This window comes from Dermacentor silvarum, chromosome 11 (genome assembly GCF_013339745.2).
Source record: "Dermacentor silvarum isolate Dsil-2018 chromosome 11, BIME_Dsil_1.4, whole genome shotgun sequence".
Taxonomy (NCBI): domain Eukaryota; kingdom Metazoa; phylum Arthropoda; class Arachnida; order Ixodida; family Ixodidae; genus Dermacentor; species Dermacentor silvarum.
This window is the reverse complement of record NC_051164.1, coordinates 113290053-113311834: the sequence shown is the minus strand read 5'-3', so window position 1 is coordinate 113311834 and position 21782 is coordinate 113290053. Positions and strand designations below refer to the sequence as shown.

Sequence of the window (21782 nt, the reverse complement as noted above, 5' to 3'; positions counted from 1 at the left end):
CGCGGCCGCCTGGGTAGGGACTTGAACCAGCGACCTTGTGCCCAGCAGCAGAACGCCATAACAACTGAGCCATTGTGGAGGAGTCCGCCAACGCTGCACAGCTGGAGCGCGTCTTCGGTTTGCTCGACTGGACGCCAGAATGGCCGCCAGCCAAACAGAGGCACAGGCTGCCGCTCGAGTATACGCTGCCCGATTAAAGGCCCGGGGTCCCAATGACAGGAGGACACGACATTCGCTTTGTACTCGAGCGACGGCTGGGACTTGTCGCACCTCTGGCGGTGCTGCTACAGAGTCCTTTCATTCTGGCGAAGGTTCCACCTGTCGATGAGTGCGACTTTCTTGCGAGTCACCTCGATGCAACGTTACGTGCACAAGTTTAAGGGACACAAACGAAAAATAATACTTAAAGCTACAGTTACGTAATGCACAAAGCGCATATTTCTTCCTTTTCTTTCCGTTTCTTTTTTCTTTTTCTTGTCACCTAGTTTCAAGGTACTGACAGTCTGCATGCGTTTGAACTGTTTTTTTTTTCTCTTTGAACCTCGCACTCAAGAGTGACACTACGTCACTGACAATTTGTTTTTTAGTTATCATCCTCTTTTACGTTGATATGACTTCTTTCTTATTAACATCTTAATAAGTAATCTTCACAACTCATATATATATATATATAGTGCCTTATCTTTCTAACTGATCCCACAGCTAGATATTTATGTATTTATAAAGTTATTTTGCCGGGAGACTGAAGATGACCAAAGCATTTTATGAGCTAACACCGTCGAATACAAGCTGAGAGTTCTGCGTCATTTCGGCTACTTTTACACCTGTGCCCCTTATTTACGCCTGTAAATTCTTGTAAATGCACGTTCTCGTGCAACAATATCGTTAGATACCGATTCTGATGCGAAGGCGAATGTCAGCGATGCCAATTTCAAGTACTCTCAGCCACTGCCGCGACGTCATGTATCTCGCTTGAGCCGAATGACCAAGAATAGAAGTACCGTTTAATCACAAGAATGGATTGCGCTGAAACCCAGACATATTGTATAAACTTGTAGCTGCACGAGAAGAACCTAAAATGCAGTAATACGCCGTGTAACTCGTGACGTATAAGTGGCACAATCAGCCCTTCTGATAACGAATGCTATCACGGCAAATATTCGTACATCCTAAGCCAAGCCGCTGACGGATTACCTTACTCCTCGCATTTATAGGGTGCTGCACGTCTGGGCAAACGAATACGAAGGAACTCTTAGAGCTCACAGCTAACACAATATTACAGTACGTTAAGAAATCTCGGTAGGAAAATATAGGCTGTTTGGTCCGCACGTGCAATACCCTGAAGCACAGCCAAAAAGATCTACAAGGCAGGCGGCGAAAGCTTGGCGTAACCCAAGGTTAGTGCAATGGCGTGAGCTGCATATTCTCACTCTCTTAGCAGTTACACAGATAGGACGCGACCAATCAGCTAATGACTCAAGGGGAGCGTATAGCACTGATGGCTCCCCTCCGCCTTCCGCTTATTAATCAATGCCTGATTCTTGGATCTCACAGAAGAAAAAGAAAAAAAAAATCTGCGAGAAATTAAGCAAATCCTGCTACGCAAAGCGAAGCCTGCTACGAGATTTCAACTTCGCTCGCGACCTACGCGCTGCCTAACAGCGAGCGCCAAATCATTACGGTAATGGGGACACCCGAATCCTTCGGGGTTTGATTTATGCCGCGCCAGCAACATTGCGCGCGCGAAATCCCGCCGAAGCCTGACAAATCGAGACAGCGCGAGCCAAACAACGAAAACATGACGGTGCGCTAAGTCAAAGAGCAAACAGCGGTAGCAGGGCTGCGGAAGATGTATCTGCACTCCAGAAGCAAAATGCCCGAACGAATGCCGTGTTTTTCCGACTATAGTCAGCATGCAGTGTGTAGCCCCGTCAAACACTGCGTGCACAATTCTTACGCTGAGCTCTCGGTGCCAGTATGTTGTCGTGTAGCGGGTTTGATTATTTTATTGCTTCTGACAATGTTTCACGCCAGGAACATTTTTTTTAAGTGGCTGAATGGCCGCTCTCCAAGTCTGCTGGGCATGAAAGAGTTGGTGTTCTTATACCTTACGTTTCAGTAGAGAGCTCTCGTACGGTGTCCGCATTTTGTAAACGTGACAAAACTCACTGATAACTGGAAAACTCTCAATCATTATCTACTTCTTATCCTTCTTCTTCTTTTTCTTCTTCTTCTTCTTCTTCTTCTTCTTCTTCTTCTTCTTCTTCTTCTTATTATTATTATTATTATTATTATTATTATTATTATTACTTTACTTTACTTTAAGTTTAGGTTGTATAGATATTTCCGTAGTTTTGCTCGCCCTGCTTCGATTTTCTCGCTGCCCATCAACAAGCACTGCATGCTTATCCGTGACAGTGAATGTGTAATCCCTTTGAAGGGTAATAAACGTATTATTATTATTATTATTATTATTACTACAAAATTAAATTAAAGCCCGCTCCTCGAAAAAAAACTTCCATTTCTCAACATAGATAGTCTACGGGCTATAGTGCAGAAAGTACGCCACTGTTACAAAATCCGCCATTGTCTAAGGATGAGTCCCTAAGCACCGAACTTTTTTTTTTTTTTTCCGCCAGTCCACGATTAGGCTGCGCGCGCACTGACTCGCACAAACGCACGCACACAAACTACGGTTATACAGGGGGAGGCGGGCGTCCGGTAACCGTCGGCAATGAGGGTTTAGGGAGGAATTTCGCAATGCGCTGGAAGGCGACGTCGCAGCGATCGGCGCAGAGGTCGCAAGAAACTTCGACTGTGCTTTCTTCTAAAGGTTCGCTTGGGTGCGAACGCTGCGAGGGCGAGCATTGTTCGCGATCACTTTCCGCCTGCGCAGATGCCGACTTGTCATTAGAGAATGCGACAGTCGGATTGGATAGCGTCGCATTACGTACGCACGAGAAGCGGAGCCATTACCGGATAGTTCGGTGAGAGAGAGAGAAAGATTCGAAAAAGAAGAACAAGAGAAAGAAGACGACAGTACCCATCCCCCACAGCGGGTATGCGTTGTCAATGAAGGAAAAACAAAACGAAACGAAGATGAATAAGCTACGCGCACAGAGTCCCATCCAATGACGATACGACTGAGGAGCGACTATTGTAACACGGGCGTTCGATAAAAACAATTAAGCTGACGAATAATAAGATGAAGACCACCAAGAAGACGAAGAGAAAGACCAAGACAAAGCTAAATTAGTCGTTGGGCGAGTTCATACATGTTCATGGATAGCAAGAAAAAAATAATAAATAAAAAAGAGAAAAAAAAAAAACAAGCCCCAAAAAGTACGAAGACCAGGAAGACGGCGGGACGGTCGCTCCCATACAACTAGTTCTTCATTCTGGCAGACGCACAAATGTATACAAACTTTCCATTCATACATGTGCATATGCACCTTGCATATGCATATGCACATGCGCATTGCATCTGCACACGCCTGCATTAAAAAAAAAAAAAGAAACCGATGAAAAATTTAGATACGCAAACATTTATGCAGCTTCTGGAGTCTAGGAGCATGGGCTGCAGCCACTTACGCGGGCGTTCTGATTAAATGCCCGCTTAGTGTCCTTCCCGTGTGTCGTCATTTCTTTCAAATACCTTTCTCTTTGTAGGGCAGCAAAACGGACGCATCAATTTGGTTGACCTCTTTGAAATTATTTCCTTTCCTGACTATGCGTTCCTCAAATACATGTGGTTCCGAATAAGGAAGGCTTACACGAAGAACAAACAAGCAAAAAAAAAAAGTTATTGGACGGGAGAGACAACACGCTCGTCTCATAGTGACAAATAAAGTTCTAAATGGCGTTATGGAGATGTTCCGCGCGTCCTAAATAAATGTAATGTAAACGGGAAAAGTAACTGCTCTGAACTAGCAAGCCGCTGTGCCTGTGAGCGAAAACTGGAAACGTTACCACCACCCCCGACATAACTCTCACAACTCCAACTTCCGGCGCAGTGGACGGGAAGTCTCGTTTTATCGAAGTCTAAGGAAGACGCGCACTTTCACGGTGCACCCTGCATTCATCGTTTACGGCGCTGGGGCAGCTCCGCCGACGTCAGCGTTTACGTCGCGAGGATTACGCACCGTGCAATGGTTCGTTCTTCATTTTGGTTGCACGTCGGAGTCGGTACTAAAGTATAAGAGTAACAGAGAAATAAGGATTCCATTAAAGCGCGGCTGTTAGTTTGAAAGGTTCTGACAGTTTTATGCCTAGAAGGGCCGATCGACGTTGCAGCGCCTTAACGAAAACTTAACCCATTTTGTCCTTTCGAAGTACTATCGTCAATGTAAAAATATGCGCTCTTCGCAGGCGATATATAACGAACGTCGGTTTTATACTTTGTTCACTTGGCATATTTATTATTATTATTATTATTATTATTATTATTATTATTATTATTATTATTATTATTATTATTATTATTATTATTATTATTATTATTAGCCAGTCGTCTGGAACAGCATTCTAGATCCAACAGTGACATTATAGATCGGGTCCAGAAAAAGTTTCTAAGCATATATCATCACCGCTTTGCTAACACGGACTCTGGGCCGTGCTCTAGCACTGTTGTATTATTGCCATTGCCCTTACTTCGCTTCCGACGTAATCGCGCTGACCTGCTTTTCATTTTCAAACTCCTTCACGGTATCCTCATGTGCCCCGAACTCCTCAGTTGTGTGAAGTTTCGTATTCCGCGCAAGATCACCAGAGAACACAGACCTTTCCATGTTCGCTGCCTGTCACTACCAACACTCAACCGTCCACAGAATACAGAGTCTTTATAACGCCCACTTTCATGACCTTGATATTTTTCACAACTCTCTGTCTTTGTTCTGCTCTGAGCTTTCCGTTCTTGTGTCTTAGTTTCCCATATTGTTCAACTTCCCTTCTTTTTATTATGTATGCTTTTTGCGACTACGGTTACATGTATGTACACTTTTATTTTCAAGATTGTTATATTTTATTCATTGTTTTTTTTACTGATATTCCCGTGCTGTATTTCTTTATCTATGTATACGTGCGCCAGCACCTAGACTTCGCGGTTGTTCCTGGGCACGATAAATAAATGATTGATTGATTTATTGATTGTTGGGAACTGTTTGCGTGTGTGCGCGCGCGCGCGTGTGTGTGTTTGTTACAGAAAAATGTCCCTTGTCTGTCGCACTGTCTCGTCTAAAGTTTGCGCTTATAATTCCAATGGGAACATTACAAAATTGAAATGGCAGATATTATACAGGCAACGCCTGACAGATACACGCTTTTATCTATTCCACATAACCCCCTAATGCCACGCAGTTTATAGCTCCGCCACATTTTCCCCAAGGAATAACGGACACGGCCTCTCTTCTGACAGGCCCCATTGTTGGCCTATTTTTGATCGGCTGTCTTGGCCGTCAAATGCGCGAGAGATCAGAATTCAAAAACGCCTTGGGAAAGCAAAAAAGAATCACTTTCCCATAGACTGGAAGACCCTGTTTTCGCTGAATCGGAAACAGAGCGACGTTACTGTTGGCGTACTATTGTTTCCGGAATAAAGCAACGCCACGCTGGAGCATGAATATTTAAAAAAAAGAAGAAGAAAAAAGAAAGAGCAAGACGAAAAGCTGAGCCAACAAACCATGATTTGTGAGCTAATGCTACGGAAGAACACTCCGCCACATCGCAGCTGAAGATGTTTATAAATCAAGTAGGGTTACGAGGACAAGCTGAGTGTTCTGCCTGTGTAATTCCATGCAGCGCAGTGAAAGCTGTATACAGCGCCAATCAATCAGGAAATCGCGCACAATAGTGACCGGTGCTTTCTCCGCACCCGCTGCGCCTCGTCTAATCAGGATAATTTGCTCCTCATAAAGGCGCTGCAGCGATATCAAAGCTACTGTCGACTTCGGCTAATCAGAAGACGAATTGCCGTCCGGCTGTGCATTGAGAACGACTCGCGGTTGGCCAGCACGGTGGTTGCGGTGGTTTAAGTACGACTCAATCCGTGGTATATACGTATCGTGAGGAGCACGACTTCGTCCGCACAATCGCTTCAAATCGTAATCATCTTTGCGTGCTGCAACCATGTATGCCAATGCTACAGGTACGCAGATTTTCCACATGTTCCAGACGTACGTCTACATTGCGGATCCCAGGCAATAAACACGCCTGTATTTTATGCTACAGCGCTGCGGAGCAATGCATGTCATGTAAACACTAACGACTACAGCAGAAAACGCGGTGTATTCAGTTTAACATGCCCGTGCGGGGAGACCATGCTGGTCAAAACACTTTGTGCACGTAGCCATTACTGCGTTCTTCATCGCACGCATTGTGCGAACGCTGCGAAGTTGCATTCACCGAAAGTGTCCAACATGTCGGCTCTCACGGACGTTGCACCGTCACTGCGCGGCATCCTTCATGGTATTAAGCCAGACGAGAGAGTAGTATCAAAGCAGACGGCGGGGCGAACTTGAAGGAATGAGAAAGGCACAGAGTGTGACAAGAAGAGCTTCCATATGCACGTTGTACGTTAAAACTTTATTTTCGATTCATAGGTGCCGCTATCTTGGACTGTTACACGAACAATCGAACAAATCCTCAATTTTGTGCGCAGGGACTTCAAATTAACACGGTCATGAAACATCAAACGCATCCGTGCAATAATTTTTATGAATACAAATAGACTGTACTACCGTAAATTTCGATATTACAGATAGAAAACGATAGCGTTAATAATCCAAATTGGCGGCACTCAAACGCATTCAGCAATATAGTCTATCGACAAATTTCAGTGTGACGTCACAACGCGTTTTCTACATGCATTCCGTGCGGAGAAAGAAAAATGACAAACTCTACTGGCGTAAATTTTCACTGCAGGCAAGATTAACAGACGGTGCCAAGCTTACAAAAGTTATATTGCAAAGATTGTTGCTCAACGCGGCATACACTGAAGAACGGTGAACGTTGCCATCTGCTCTTATTTTATGTCATGTGCTTGTTTGTTTACAAACAAGCAACCTGTTTATGGAAAATAGGTCATGTACCGTTAGTAATTGTGAAACTATATAGATGCTACACCTTTCTGCTTCGTAGAGACAGGTGGTATAGCACTACAGGTCGCGTTTCTTTCACAAGACTGCACAGTTTTGGGCGAGACGTAGGCCATATATTAGGGGAGACAAAAGAAACCGCCTATTAGTTTTAAGGAAGGATCAGACTTCGTTGTCAAGGGGTTACAGCATGTCATGAGAAGCCGCAGCGCGAATAGAGAACAGGCACACACAACAATACGAGTACGAATGGCAAGCTTATCGGCGTTAGGACTGTTTGAAACACGCGTACGTTTCAGGATACGTGATCCGGACTCATACCAAGACAATAAAGTGGCGACCTAAAAACAAGGGCAACTGCCAGTTCTTACTCGCTTGCCTGCTCCAGAATTCAGTACTTGATCCCCGAAGGCGGTTTAGGAACACGTGGATATATATATATATATATATAAGAAAGCTTAAGCTATGTCCCTAACAGGAAAATATCCTTATAAATAAAGTTCCTCTAAGAGCCAATAAATGCGCGGAAACAGGATCGAGAGCTGCCTTTGAAACACGCCGATCCATCATCATTACTACGAACCATGGATAAAATAAAGTTCGGTTGCTTATAAGCTCATGTTGGCTGAAGTCCGCCGCAAACAAAGGACGTTGGGTCTCAAAAAAGATCAAAGGGTTCCGTCTGTTTGCGCCCGAACCCACTTTCATCACTCCCTCTGACCACGCGGCGGCTGGCGGCATTTTAATGACGAAGCCAAACCAAGCCGAAGGACAAATACTTCCGTCTTTTCTCTTCTCGCTTCCTCCCTCATTGCATACATCGGATGCGCAAGATGGCAGCAGCAGGCGTCGTTGTATCAACTCGGAGAAAAAACAGAATCTTTTGATGGAATTTGGAATGAAGATGAAAGAATGCCGGAAACGAGGATATGTTCGAAGTTTGGAAGGCAAGAAAGGAACCTCGAATGAAGAAGCGAAACGAAAAAAAAAAAAAAAAATGAAAAGAAAGAAGAAAACGAATATCGGCTTGGAAGCAAACATTGCATGCAGTCAAGACGGGGTACGCGAGGACGCTGGATACTGGGGGAGCATGCGTATGCATTGTCAGTTTGGATGTTTTGTACACTCCCAGCGAGGTTATACAAGAATTCCTGGAGCGGAGCAAGCATTCTGAAAACGAACCCGGACTGACGCCATATTGCGCAAGAGTCACTGCAGAAAGCCATATATACCTATATCTATACAGACAGAAGGCATTTCCACTTTGTTTCGTGCAGATTTCCACTGAAGTCCGGCGGTCTTAACCTTTTTCGACACCTGAATTTGTGTCACGCGTAGTATCGTGATATAACTGGGAATCATAGTTGATAGGCTATTCGTGAGATAAAGATGGAAAGTTGGCCAGGTAATGCAATGCATGAGCACATTTCCGATTAGTCTAGTAGAGATAATAGAATGATTTGCAAGGCAAGGGTAACACACTCGAGGACGGCAGGTTATTAGGCGGTGCGACAGGATGAAGAAATTGGCGACCGAACGATTGCCGGGAGAGGCCTTCACATTGGAGAGGCTGACGACGATGAACTTAAGGTGATACATTGTAATCAAAGACTGCGCCATAATGTCAGAAGGAGAGGCATTCTTCTTCTTTTTGGGGTTTTACGTGCCAAAACCAGTTCTGATTATGAGGCACGCCGTAGTGGAGGGCTCCGGATTAATTTTGACCACCTGGGGTTCTTTAAGGTGCACTACAACGCAAGCACACGGGCGTTTTCGCATTTCGCCTCCATCGAAATGCGGCCGCCGCGGCCGGGATTCGATCCCGCGATCTCGTGCTCAGCAGCGCAACACCTTAGCTGACTGAGCCACCGCGGCGGGTAGGAGAGGCAAAGAAACGATAAGGGGAAGAGAAGGCGGGTTAGCCAGGAGATGAGCTCTGGTGGATACTTTACGCTGAAGAAAGAGATAATGGATACAAAAAGATCGACTACTGAAAAGGACAAAGTCAATGCGCTCTCTCAAAATTTCGTTCCAAAGTCCCACTGCAATCACGCAGTGGGACTGCCAATAAACCTGTAAGCACGTATTCTTTAATTAACAAAATTTTATTCCGAATGCGCGAAAAACCCGCGCGCACTGTTAGCGAACTCCAGCAGCACAGAATTCTGCACCGAGTAAAAAAGAACTTCTCTAGGAAGCGTCTCTCCTTGCAAAAATAATGCGTTATAACGTTCAATTGCATACCCAAAAGAAATTCTATCCTAGGATACATGTATAGTCAGCAGACACACAACGGCATTTCTATAACGACTCCAATACGGGAGATGGGCACTGACAACGTGGACGCGTGCAGTGACTGCTACTCCGCGCATGCAATGACGCCGCGCACTGGGGTATGTCGCGTGCGCGCTGGAGGCCGGGGATATCTTGTGCAGCGCACCGCTCGATCACAGACAGCGCACGGGAAGGAATCGTACTCAATGAAATATGCTTTGGTTCACATTTCAGTTCTTCAAGCACGCGTACGAGTTTCCTTGTTCCGTCACGCCTTTATTCACTTCGGTTTGCATGAAGGGCCAAAAAGAAATGCCCGGCGCGGCATAAAGCCTTCTCAAAAATGCAGAATGCTTGAAACGACGCAGACGAAATCGGCGCGACGCAGTAGCGTGCCGGCTATAAGTTGATTGGAACTCGTCTCGCTGGGTCGCCGACGATAGCTTGAACGAAATCAGAGACGATGCGTCGGCGACCGGCGGCGCTGGCATACGTCGCTGATAAGAGCCCGCATGCAGGCGCGGAGGCGCGCAGCGCAGAGCCTAAGGATTCGAGAGTCAGCGGAAACCGCCGCTTTCCTCGAAGGAAAATAGGGATGCGCAGAGACACAAGGAATAATGGAAGAACCAAATGCAGCCCCCCCCCCCCCCCCTCTTTTTTTTTCCCCTCAGCGCGCATGGGCTTGAGAAATCTATTATTGGCACGCGTATGCACGCTATATTAGTAACGCTGAAAAGGAGGTACCCGCAAATGGCGCCGTCGTCGTCCGGCTCAGTACAAGAGCGGAGAAACTTCTCGTGAGCGACAAAGATTGTAGAGAGAAGAGGGGAAGATGGCCACATGGGGTTTCTCGATAGACTAATGACACTAGGAAGGAGAGCGAAGAGGGAAGATGTGTTTCGCGGCCCCTGCCGGAAAGGGACTCTCCATTAAACCTGGATATCAGAAGGGGAGGCCGGTATGGCGATGTGGACGAAAAAAATCGTCCACATCGCGGCCGGATATTGTGCGCGCGTCGGAACGCCACGAGGCAGCAGGTGTGCGTTTTATAGCGCACCAGAAACAAGATCGGATACGCAGATGAAAAAATATGAAAAAGAAAGTACAGGGACCGAAAAGTAGCCGGATGGGGGAAAGTCCTCAGCTATCGGATCTTCGGCATGTTAAAGTGAAGAGACGTCACAGCAACACGTTGTACAGCTGGACGAATGTGCAACCACATGACGGATTTCTTAGGCGTATTGTGGCGTACTTGAAGCGCGGTGTCTCCCGGCGTCGGCGCGTTCCATGCGCTTACTGGTTAAAGCGGATACCACGTGGTCATTACGGCAGCAACGAGAGCGCATATACATCCTGCGGCACTAAATGGATGCGCCGAAGCCAGGCGACGCCAAGTCGAATACACATCCCGGATACGACCCACACGTTCCTACGTAGTTTTTAAGCCCATGTCTGGTGGGACGATTGAACGTCGATTGTTTCGGAATGCGTTGGCTTCAATCCGATGCTTTGTTGCTAATATTTCCCATATAGTGAAACGGCTAGGCATGCACAAAGTAATTATATATGAAGAGAGATTTTTTAAATTATTGCTTTAGCATCCTATATCTTGTGCGCCATTAAACCCCGTTTATCAGTCAGAATATGCTGGAAGCAGCAACGAAATCATCACTCACGCGCCAGCAAATCATCTAGTGATACCGCTACCAAATTCGTGCGTTACAACACATCAAACATAACTTCCTCGCGCGCAAGACAACCATTTTTCCAACATATCGCCCAGGCATGTTTCTCTTGTCCGAATGCAACACGAAAAATAATCCTAAGGCACTGCGGGCGTCATGATTCCGGGAAACAAGTACGTAAACATATCGCAGGCAGTAATACTTGGCGAAGCAAGGCAAATATATTTGCTTTTGAGCTCCTTACAAACCTATCGGCTTGGTCAGAGTAAAAATTTTTGCAAACAACACCACTATCAACAACAACGACAACAGTGATCAGAGAGTCGGCTCAATTCATTGCTTGCCTTTCTGCGCAGAAAAACAAATTTAATAATAAACAACTTTCACGCCATGGCAGGCAGAAAATAACACACTTCATCTGCACGTAGTAACAGAAGTTACAAGAACACTACTAACTTGTGTGCTTGCGTCTTGCGCTTGCGTCTTGTGCTTGCGTGAAATCATTGCTATTTTCCTCTTGCTGTGGCATATTTGCAACAGACATTTCCTTTTCTTCTTTGCACAGAGAAGACGTCTTTGTTTTATTCACATTTACAGAGTAGTGCATTCGGGATTTTGAGATGGCCGTCTCTAAAGAATCCTACCTTTGCATTTTATCTTTAAAAAAAACAATTAAAAAGCAACATACGCCACAACGATAAGAAGAATAATATCGTCAAAAAAGACCGATGAATCACCTCACAATAGATAATTACGGGATGGATTGGGGCCAGGAGCGTGTCGTCCTAACCTACAGAACCAAGACCCGTATTCACAAGAAACTCTTACGGTATAGAATTGTTCGTAAGAGCAAACCCCACCCAATACTGATGCTGGGCGCACTATCAGCGAAGGCCGCCAGCCGGCCAATTGCAAATAGCACTTACGAACTAAATGCCTTGCGAAGCTATCGCCAGGAGCCCAGTAATAAAAAATAAGGCAGTCCCCCACCCGCCGCCCAGAAAAAATATATATATATATGCGAAAAAAAGAAGAAGAAGAAGAAGAAGAAGAAGCAAAAGAGGTAGGTGGCGGAGGGGGATTACGACAGTACAGGAGGCGCTCCAAAATGCGCCCGGTTTATAGGGGCTGAAGCAAAAAGGAGCCGCCTACCCTACCCCCAACACTCATCTCTTCTCGAAAGGGCATACAGACTAAGAATGCGAGCAAAAAAGAATGGCCAAGTACTGGAAATTGCAGCGTTCGGCTTTCACGACTGGACGGCCCCACCGAGACGTATACGCAATCGGAGAGGAATATGAAGCGCGACAAACGTGGAGACGCATCTATATGGATCAAATATCCCCGTCAGATAGCACACGTCGTGAATGAAGAGAACGCCGAACGAAGATGAAATATTAAGAGAAAGCCACGGCGTTGGCTGCGGCGCATATTTGTATGTTTATGTACATACCCACTTCAGACCACTTCAATCTTGGCTAAGAAAAAAGATAATCGAAGAAAAGGAAAAAAGCATATATATATATATATAAGGAAAATGTGGATTTTCAGTTTTGTTTCGAGCAGACAACGTTAAGCGAGCAAAAGGCAGCGGACATTGGCCGCCTGCGTCCGATTGCCTAGGATTCCGATAGACTTTTATATTTGTTTTGTTATCGGTTATTTAAAAAGAAAATATAGTACTGGTCGGGATGGGAATGAAACGTACCGGCGTTATCTCCGAAAGAGCTCTTGAATGGTGGCGAGGGGACGTGCGAGGCCTGCAAATGCGGATCATCTTGCGAAGGAATATTCCCAGTATCGGGATGAATTTTTCATTGTGCCTTGACTGGCAACGGACTTTTCTCCGGTCAGGCGCGCGCGCTCACGAGAGAACATTCTTCAAAATTCTTCAGATTTCCCTAACTTCGCGATAGACATTAAATAAAGCGTGCGTTGACTGTCAACAAAAACCGACCGAACACTTGGTGACGTACATTCTAAAGGCAGGTATACTCGAAGGACCGCGCTTAAGAGATGATTGGCTAGTGCCGCTGGCTTCACAAAGCACTACAACGAAATGACTGTATAACCACGGTGTAAGATATATTCTTACACCGTGTGTATAACGAAGGAATGATTATGTCCCGGTTTTATTGCGAGCTGCGCGGTGTGCGACCTTTGAAACGAAGTGACCTGTATAACGAATGATTTCGGGGGCTCTAAGCATTTTGTTATAAAGGCGTTCGACTGTGTACGAATTTGCCAAGCACTTAGTTAAATTGTGTCTCTCATTAATAAAGCAATAGTTACAGGTCAGATACTTGCATGCGTCTGTGTTCTTACTGCGTACGTGTTCTTCCGCAGTTATGCGCACAAAGCTGGACCAGCGCAACATTGTGCTGGGTTTTGTGCGTCGTGCCGACTCAGCGAGTGCTGGCGTCTGTGCCAATATTTCGGAGACTACGGCCTAGCCCCATACGTTAGTGGGCGAAGACGAAGCGGTGCGCATCACAGAGACAATCGTTAATCTGGAGGAAATCACGGTGTCCGACGTGAGAACGTGCTGCTGTCGAAGTAAACTAGTTCAGAGCTGGAGGAATAGCTGAACGAGCCTCCTGATATTTCTTGTTCTTTTTATTTTCAAGCATGCTGCTTTAACCGAGTGAACGAGGCCTCTTTCACAAGTTTTACAGCTCCCATCAAGGCCATTCAGTGATTTCGCCGGCTCGTGGTACATCGCAACGCGCACCAGCCGTCAACACTAGCGCACCTGTCATCGGTTTTTACCGAAGAGGAGTGGAATAGACGGTCGGACTAGTCGGCCCATGGACAAAGCGCTGTGTGTACGTTTGTGCCACACTTTGTTCCGTCGCTGGGTGCTGCGAGTTATTCACCAAGAGACTGGAATGACTTGCCCCCTGCAACAGCGGCCCTCTTCAATGCAGTTTCAAAATATTTATCTGATATCATCCGCTGACACTAAGTCCACCCCTCAAGTAATAATACCCGTTTAACAGGGGCCTTCGAGGTACTCGAAATAAATAAATAAATAAATAAATAAATAAATAAATAAATAAATAAATAAATAAATAAATAAATAAATAAATAAATAAATAAATAAATAAATAAATAAATAAATAAATAAATAAATAAATACAAGTCTACACATGCTATTTCGAATAGAATATCGCACCTTATGCATGTACTTTTTTATTGAGGTGTCCCCCTGACAGTATTTAACTTTGTGACACCTTATCGTGCTATTCATTTTCAGCAAAAAAGGGGAGAAAAAAATGAAAGACTGATGAAAGAGGCAGTGTTCATCTTTCTATTCTACCAAACGGGTTCCCGCGGAGACGATGCCTCCTAGGCTCTGCACCAGAGGGGGAGAAGATAAGAAAGTAATCCCGACAACACCACGCGCCACCATTGGTAAGAAAAGATCGGCTGCGCCATACGGGATGCACTTCGTCATGCCGTCAGCCCCGATTTTCTTCTGACAGAAGATACGCGCGTAACTTCGTGCAGGCGACATCATTTATAGCAGTCACCGCGACGGTGCCCGAGTGAGACTAGACACAGGAGCAGCTTGCCCACTCTCCATTAGAAGAAGCAGATATGCAAGCACGCAAGCAACGTCACGATCGCCACATCGAGTCATTATTTACAGTCCTTGCAACTTCGTCGCAGGTAAGCAGATTAAATAAAGACGGTGGCGATAATGCCAGTACAAACTATATAGGCTCACCGTTCCTCCCGTAAATGTGTGAAAATATTTCAAACGTGAGCTTATTCTTCGCAAATAATTAACTTTTCTACGTGAGGTGCTTTTCCCGGTAGTAAAAGACTAGCGACCATGGCTAGTAACTAGAAGAGACAGCTTTTCAATTTCACTTTCTCTCTAACTATAGAATTAGGAATCTCGCAACACATCGGACAAGCTCTCGTTAATCTTTTTAATGAATTCGACGCGAAACTAGCTGAAAGCGTGCATAACGATACCGGGGATAAAATGACACTGGAGACGAAATCAAGCAGCGGCGTGTGAGGCATGGCGCAAGAGTGGCGTAGAAATACCTGGCACCGAGTAGTTGGCAAACTTAGTTAGCTGAGGCATCTTGGCAACCGTACAACAGTTATTACCCGTTTTGAACTTATCTTTTCGGCAGATAGTTTATTATTTTTGCTTGTGCATTTTTCCGCTTTGATTTAAGTATGCGTTAGCGCTGCAGCCAGTTCTGTCAACGCTGTCCAGACAGGAATTTGCCGGGCATAATGTTCTGCCCAAAACTTGACAGAGGAAACTGTGGTGCTACGGAAGCTATAACGGATTTTCAGCCAGCGGTGCTATTCTGGGCACCGTCAAATTCCGCCGTACTGTCGAATTTTGTAATGGTGGTATTTTGAGCCAATCAGAGCGGCCGTATAGTAGCCTTCAGGGCCAATCAGAGCTGACAAGATGGCGAATTCAACAACATGGCCGAATTTGACGATATGCGGAATAGCGTCCCAGCACGGGGTAGATGGGCATATTAAGTGATTTATTTTAAAATACTGCAGGCCTTGCGAAGGCCCAAGCAGGAGGTTGATTGTACGTTTGTTTTGTACGTACCTTACACCTAGGTGTAAGGTACGTAAAAAACAAAATACTCAATGCGAGTTGAATATTAGAACCCGGATTTGCCTAAACTTGTCCTTCTGGCTTCGAACGGGTCTCATCATGATCAACAAATCATGATCATCGTCATGATCACCATGAGCCCGTTTATATCGGCTACAGGACAAATCATTAACGCGATATTTCAAAAAAATATCGCGCGACAAATGCAACAATTCGTAATAATTGCGCATCTGTGCAGAAACTTATTGTCTTCGTGCCTTAGCAAAAAATGATGTCTTCGTAGTTTATAGAGATTATATTATAGCGTGATGAATTTATAATAATACAGATTATAATTTGTAATAGATTATAATAGCTTATAGTATATTATATAGATTATAAAAGAATAGATATTATATTTGATAGCTTAATGAATAACTCCACCAGAGCGTCTGAAGTCCCAAGCCCGAAGGTTAGACAAATCCATGGTAGCTGAACGATCGTAGCACCGGAGTCCCCTGTCGTAATTCTTGCCGACGCATCGAAACACCGTAACAAAAAGATTCTGCGTTAAATACCGAGCGTCGGGGAAGAACTCGACGAAAACTGCCGCTATGTACGGATAGCGTAACGGGGGCCATAACGTTCGGCGCGAAGTTCCCCGGCGAAGTTGTCGGCGACGAGCGTTCTCGATCAACTTACGCGAAGTGCAAAGCCCGCTTTATGGCGACGTCCCGCGCGTTCGATGACTGCAATTTTCCCGGTCAGCGTTGGGGAAACCGTGGGAGAAGCCCGCAAGGCGGAACGGCCGAGAACCCTTTCGCTCGTGACCTTGACCGTGAAACCCGCACGAGTGGTTGGTCGACTGGGCTTCCGTCCACGCATCTTTGAGCGCACTACAGCGGCACCGCGTACTACCTACACGCAGAGTGTTTCCGCTTGGGGCTGTAACCACAAAAAAAAAAAAAAATTTCCCAGCGCTGAGATCATCGATTGAAAGACAGAGAGAAAAAAGAAGTAACAAAAGGCGACGCGTTTTTCTTAACTCGAGTGATTCTATCGGGTCCGTCGGAGAACCGCATGACTCACAGCGCGCCTGGAATTAAACAACCGCTCGCGTAATTTTTACGATAAATTTCATCACATCGCCGGCTGAACTGATCAATGTGTCACTGTTTCAGCTAAGGAAATCTCCAGCACTGGTTTAAAATATAACCCGGAATAAGCAGATTAAAAGTATGTTGTATCACACGACAATCTTCATGATGAAACGATGATTCAGCAGAACAACAATGGAGGTTCAATCGGCGTCTAGAGATTGCGGACCGCGGCAATTGCGAAAACGTTGAGTTTCCGAGTCGTTTGTGACCCTACTGCCTGTAAAATAGTAAAACACTGCTGTTCGCGTATACTATATTGCCGACCAGAACTCCGGAATACCAGGCTGCCCAGGATGCGGAAACATTCAACCTTTCCTCAGATCATACGGTCCCCGTAAGCTTTTGACGTCGGCTATTCGGTTTAGCGACGTATGTCATACGTTTGCTGATGCACGTCTGGATGTCACGCTAGATATTTGTCCTTGTGTAAGATGATTTGAATGTCATCTCTAAATTGTTACCATTCACCATGCTGAACGGCAAAATATAATGCACTTTTAATACTGCCAACATTCTCAACATCGCACCAGCTTCTTTTGGTAGACACATCTGATTATGTCCGTGTTTGTGTCGAGAATCACCTGGCAATCATGCCAAAGACGCAGTAATACGTGTTACTTCGATTACATTTCAAAAAGAGAGTGAGGAATCTCGCTCCAAGTAACTTTTCGTGTCACATTTCCTCGCAAATTTGAGAGAGTCGGCATGCACGAACTTATATTCTGACCCGAGCGCGAAGCTACATAGAGCTTGGTTCGAAATCAGTTCCGTTACCTTGCGGTGAGCTTCCGAGACGGCAGTTCGTTCATCTTCTCCCAGAAGGAACATCTCGACTTGATGCGCAAAGCGCTCGTGCTTAGTGTGCGAGGGAGGTGAAGGCCCGGGTCTCGCGCCATCTCCGAAACCACGACGCCGGCCAAGGCGTCTTCGAACGGCGACAGCACGGCGCTCCGTACGAAATCCACGGCGATCCTGCGGGCTTCGCCGGCGACTTCGAACACGAAGACGACGGTGACCAAGCAAACAGCTAAGAAAAAAAATGCACTCGATTTCCGCGCACCACTTCACGAAGACGATGTAGCGATCCGAAGACAACGAAGTTCCAGAAGACGACGCCACGCGGTTCAATGTCGATGACTCGCGGGCCTCCCGGAAGAGAAAGACCTTGTCACAAACACGCTCTCAAGACAGTCTCTGGCACAAACGTCGTCGCATGCAGGGCAGGCAGCGATGTGGCATAGCGACCACCAGGATCGATCCTCGGATGGCGTTAGTCTTCTCCGGAAGAACGCGCCACGGACTAAAATGCACCGCTCGCCCGCAGCAGACGACAGTCAAGCGAGGCAGCAGAAGGCACAACCGAATGCGCCAGGAAGAGAAGCAGACGACGGCAGGTTAGCAGCAGTAGCAGCAGGCAGCGCGCGCTGCCAAGGAACGAAGAGCCGCCAAGACGCAATGACGTCGCCGCCGTCCCAACTTTTTGATTGGACACTCGAGTTGCACAACGTCGTCCGTGTGGCCGCTCGCTATTCCTAGTGACAGCTGCCGCTCCGCTACGCCAGAGCCCGCCGGCGACAGCCGCCGGCGTCGGCGATAGTTCGACGACGAGTGTCGGTCAGGCAGGCCTTATCCTTCAAAGCGCGGGCGCGTTGGCTGCCAAGAGCAGCAGCGATGCCGTGAAGTCGAATCCATGCGGAAAGCGGCGAGACGAGCACTTCGCCGACGCGCGCTTGCACGAATCAACACAGCTTGGGCGAACAGGAGGAACGCGCGTGCGGTCCACAGGAGTCCGTCGAAGTGGCGCGAAAGCGAAAAACCGTGACCGCCTTTTCTTTCTGGGCTCTCGGCCCCGAACGGGAGGGGAACTCAGTTGTGCGAGTGCCGCTGCTTTTGTTTTGACTTTTCTTTTGCTTTCCGGGAAGAAGCGAGAGGCAGGAAATCCGACGCGCTTGCAGCGGCAGCAGCAGGTCGTCGGCGACGGAGAGCGTAAATATAAAAGTGCTTTCGTCGATTAGCTAACAGAAACCGTTAGGCGGGCGCTTGAACAACGGTAGTGAGCGAGGCAAGACGACACAAACTTGGGGAGGTGTGCTCGTTCTGCTCAGAGGGCGGAGCATCGACTTCGAAGCTGGTGCGGAGGGGTAGGACGCGCAGCGCGCCGCCGCCGCGCGCCGGCGCTCTCAAAGCTTGCAGCAGACGAACTCGCGAAAGAGATGAAAAAGTAATAAAAAGACGGCCGACCAGCGCTACGCGCGTGTAGTGAGGGAGAGCGACAGGCGCGGCAGGCGCGGGCTGTGGCTAAAACCCGGCACGATGCAGCGAGGAACAGGGGGGGAAGCGAAGAGGCGACGCGGAAGAAAACGGAAAACGAAACCGATCTGGAAGAAGCGCGAAATTTGCGCGACACAAACAGGATGTTTGCTAGAAAACTGTATGAATCAAGCGAAGATCACGGTATGTTTAATTATAACCTAGAGATTTTCAAGAATAAAACATTATCTCGAATGAAAGAAGCTCTACTAGAATAGAATTAGCCAAAACTGAATAATCGATCTCAAACGTCGATAACCTCACATGAAAGTCATGGGTTTGTGGTTCTTGTTCGTTTGTTGTTCTTTGTCTTTTAAGTAATTCGTTGTAATTTTTCATGCAGACTCCCTTCAACTAAAGCGAGAAGCGATGCAGGGATATTAAGTAAGGCCACAAATGAATATATATATGCAAATGAAGGCCACTTTCGACATATACATCAGTAAGTTCAGACTGACATTTCTGCAACTGAATTTTTTCTGCAGTCTTTTTATGTCGAGTCTTAAGATGGTCGTCTTTCTTTTTTTTTCCTGTCCTTTATATACATAGAAGACATAGGACAAAAGTGATTGTGCTGTCTCTTCTCTAAAAAAAGAAAATATGTTGACTAGTGCTATCTAGAATATAAATACTAGTGAGAATGATTTTCCCGAATGAATGAATGTCTTTCTCCTCAGGACCTAAATAAAGTTCGTACTCAGTCACTCATTACTGTTCAGAGGCTGACTGAATGTTGCAGAACTTGTTAAAATAATAATAATAACTTAGAAATAGTGAAGCTTTCCATACCAGGGAGCCCGCGCAACTTGCTAAAAAGTAGTGTAACGAGAAAGATGAAAAAAGGCAGGAAAATAGAAGAAAAAATAAAATAAAATAAAACCAATCGGAGCAGAATGATCAGTCTACACGGATACAAGGCGATCCTACTATTTTTAAGGCAGCCACTTTAGAGTCTCAGATGATATGAACCAACACTTACCATGCCCAAACAATCCTTTCGTATAAGTAATCCTTGGTTAAAACTTATCTTGACACTTTCGTGAGTTAGGATGCTTATATTTGTCGAATATTTTTGCCATAAAAGTGTTCAACGCTCTCCCATGTCAAACGGCCACCATAAAACATTGCCGTCGCTGCGTATTCCCATTATTTTTTCGCGGAGAGATATATTTTTTTTTACTCTGCTACTTGCACGATTTCACCACGACACAAGATTCTACATTATGACGGTCGCTTGATGTTTTTCAGGTCTACTATTATTATGTGCGCGCGCGATTCCGTCGTGACATTTATCGCGGGTCTATCGATGACCTCTGAAGCGTGCCTTGTATGCCAAGGCCCTCGCGTCGTCACATTGAGTAACACCGCGCTCGCTGCCTTATGAAGGGCGTGTAAATACACCCTGCTCAAACCGTGCGGGCACACATGCCGTGATAAAAGAAGCTACGACTGAGGAACAAGGAAAAGACAAGGGAAAGATAATTCGATGGCCACGATAACCGAGTCAAACAAACACGGGGGCCATGCGATCAAGATTGCCTACGCCCTCAGCAAAACATACGCCGTGACATTTACGCTGATATGGAGCCATTTGCAACCATTAGAAGAGATATACACACCTGCGCATTTGCCGCCGCTTTTTATTCCAAGAGAAAAGGGCATACGGATAGTCGCCGCAAACGCTTCTTAACCGCATATCCTCGTGCTATTACTTGCATACAGTCGAAAGCAAATATATGGGGACACGAGGTGCCGCAAAAAAAAAAAAAAAATTGCAGACTAGGCATAAAGACTGAAATCAAGTGGTAAAGCGCGCCTGATCGACTAACGACATCCACTAAGACAATTCCCCGTTGCACGCCGGCTGCATTGGAAGAAGTTAAAATGTTTTTGCTGATGTCGTGGTCTCTAGACATTTGCTCTCGACTGTGAATTATAATGCACATTATACATTTTCAAGAAGTCGATTAGGTAAAATATATCTTCACAAATATAAAGTTGGATCAATACGGAACCGTATGGAAGTGGCTTAAGTATGTTCTTGACGTAAGCTTTAGTGAAAATAGACACTAATTTCATATACAGACCGTTATATTGTCACGGGCGACGAAAAGGCTCCGTGAAGTTCCTTTCGAATAATGCGAGGTGACATGAAAATCCAGGATGTAGCATCAACATGCCAATCTAGCACACGATGTTACGCATTCATCTTTGTGTTTAGGCAAAGAAAAGCGGTTTTCATCACAACAAACACGAGGAAGGTGACCGTCTCAATGTATATGGAGATGTGCTGCCGTCCACATCTAAGCGTGAAATATAATCAGATTTTTATTTATTTTTATTTATTTTTTTGCTGGTGTACGATACCAGTCGATAATAAGAAACGAGCTTCGAAGTGGTTGTACTCCCGCGCTGTCATCGGGTCTGGGACGTATAAGCAAAACTTGGAAGACGCTTGAAAGGCAACTCCGGCGTTTTTTTTTTTTTAAGCATATTAGGACATCCCCATTTTCAAATGGCATTGATAGTCCTGTCACCGGCGAGGTGGTTCAATTTGCTGAGACACCCAACGACGCCGACGCCGGATTTTCTGCGACACGGGACCTTAACGCTGTAGCGTTAAAATAATTAAACTGCGGAGTTTTACGTGCCAAAACCGCGATCTGATTGCGAGGCACGC

At 45.9% G+C, this 21782-nt stretch overlaps 1 protein-coding gene across 8 annotated transcripts in view; it reads right to left on the bottom strand.

The window, feature by feature from the left end:
- LOC119433854 (cAMP-specific 3',5'-cyclic phosphodiesterase 4C) overlaps nucleotides 1–21782 on the bottom strand; it is a 595748-nt gene that overhangs the window by 74132 nt on the left and 499834 nt on the right. Inside the window, exon 1 of one of the 8 annotated variants that reach the window (XM_037701129.2) lies at nucleotides 17567–18964. The exons of the other annotated variants lie outside the window; for them this stretch is intronic. Coding sequence (XP_037557057.1) covers nucleotides 17567–17688 — 122 coding nt within the window. The 5' untranslated portion in view covers nucleotides 17689–18964. Of the gene's footprint in view, nucleotides 1–17566; nucleotides 18965–21782 lie in introns of those variants that run through there. 8 annotated transcript variants of the gene reach the window in all.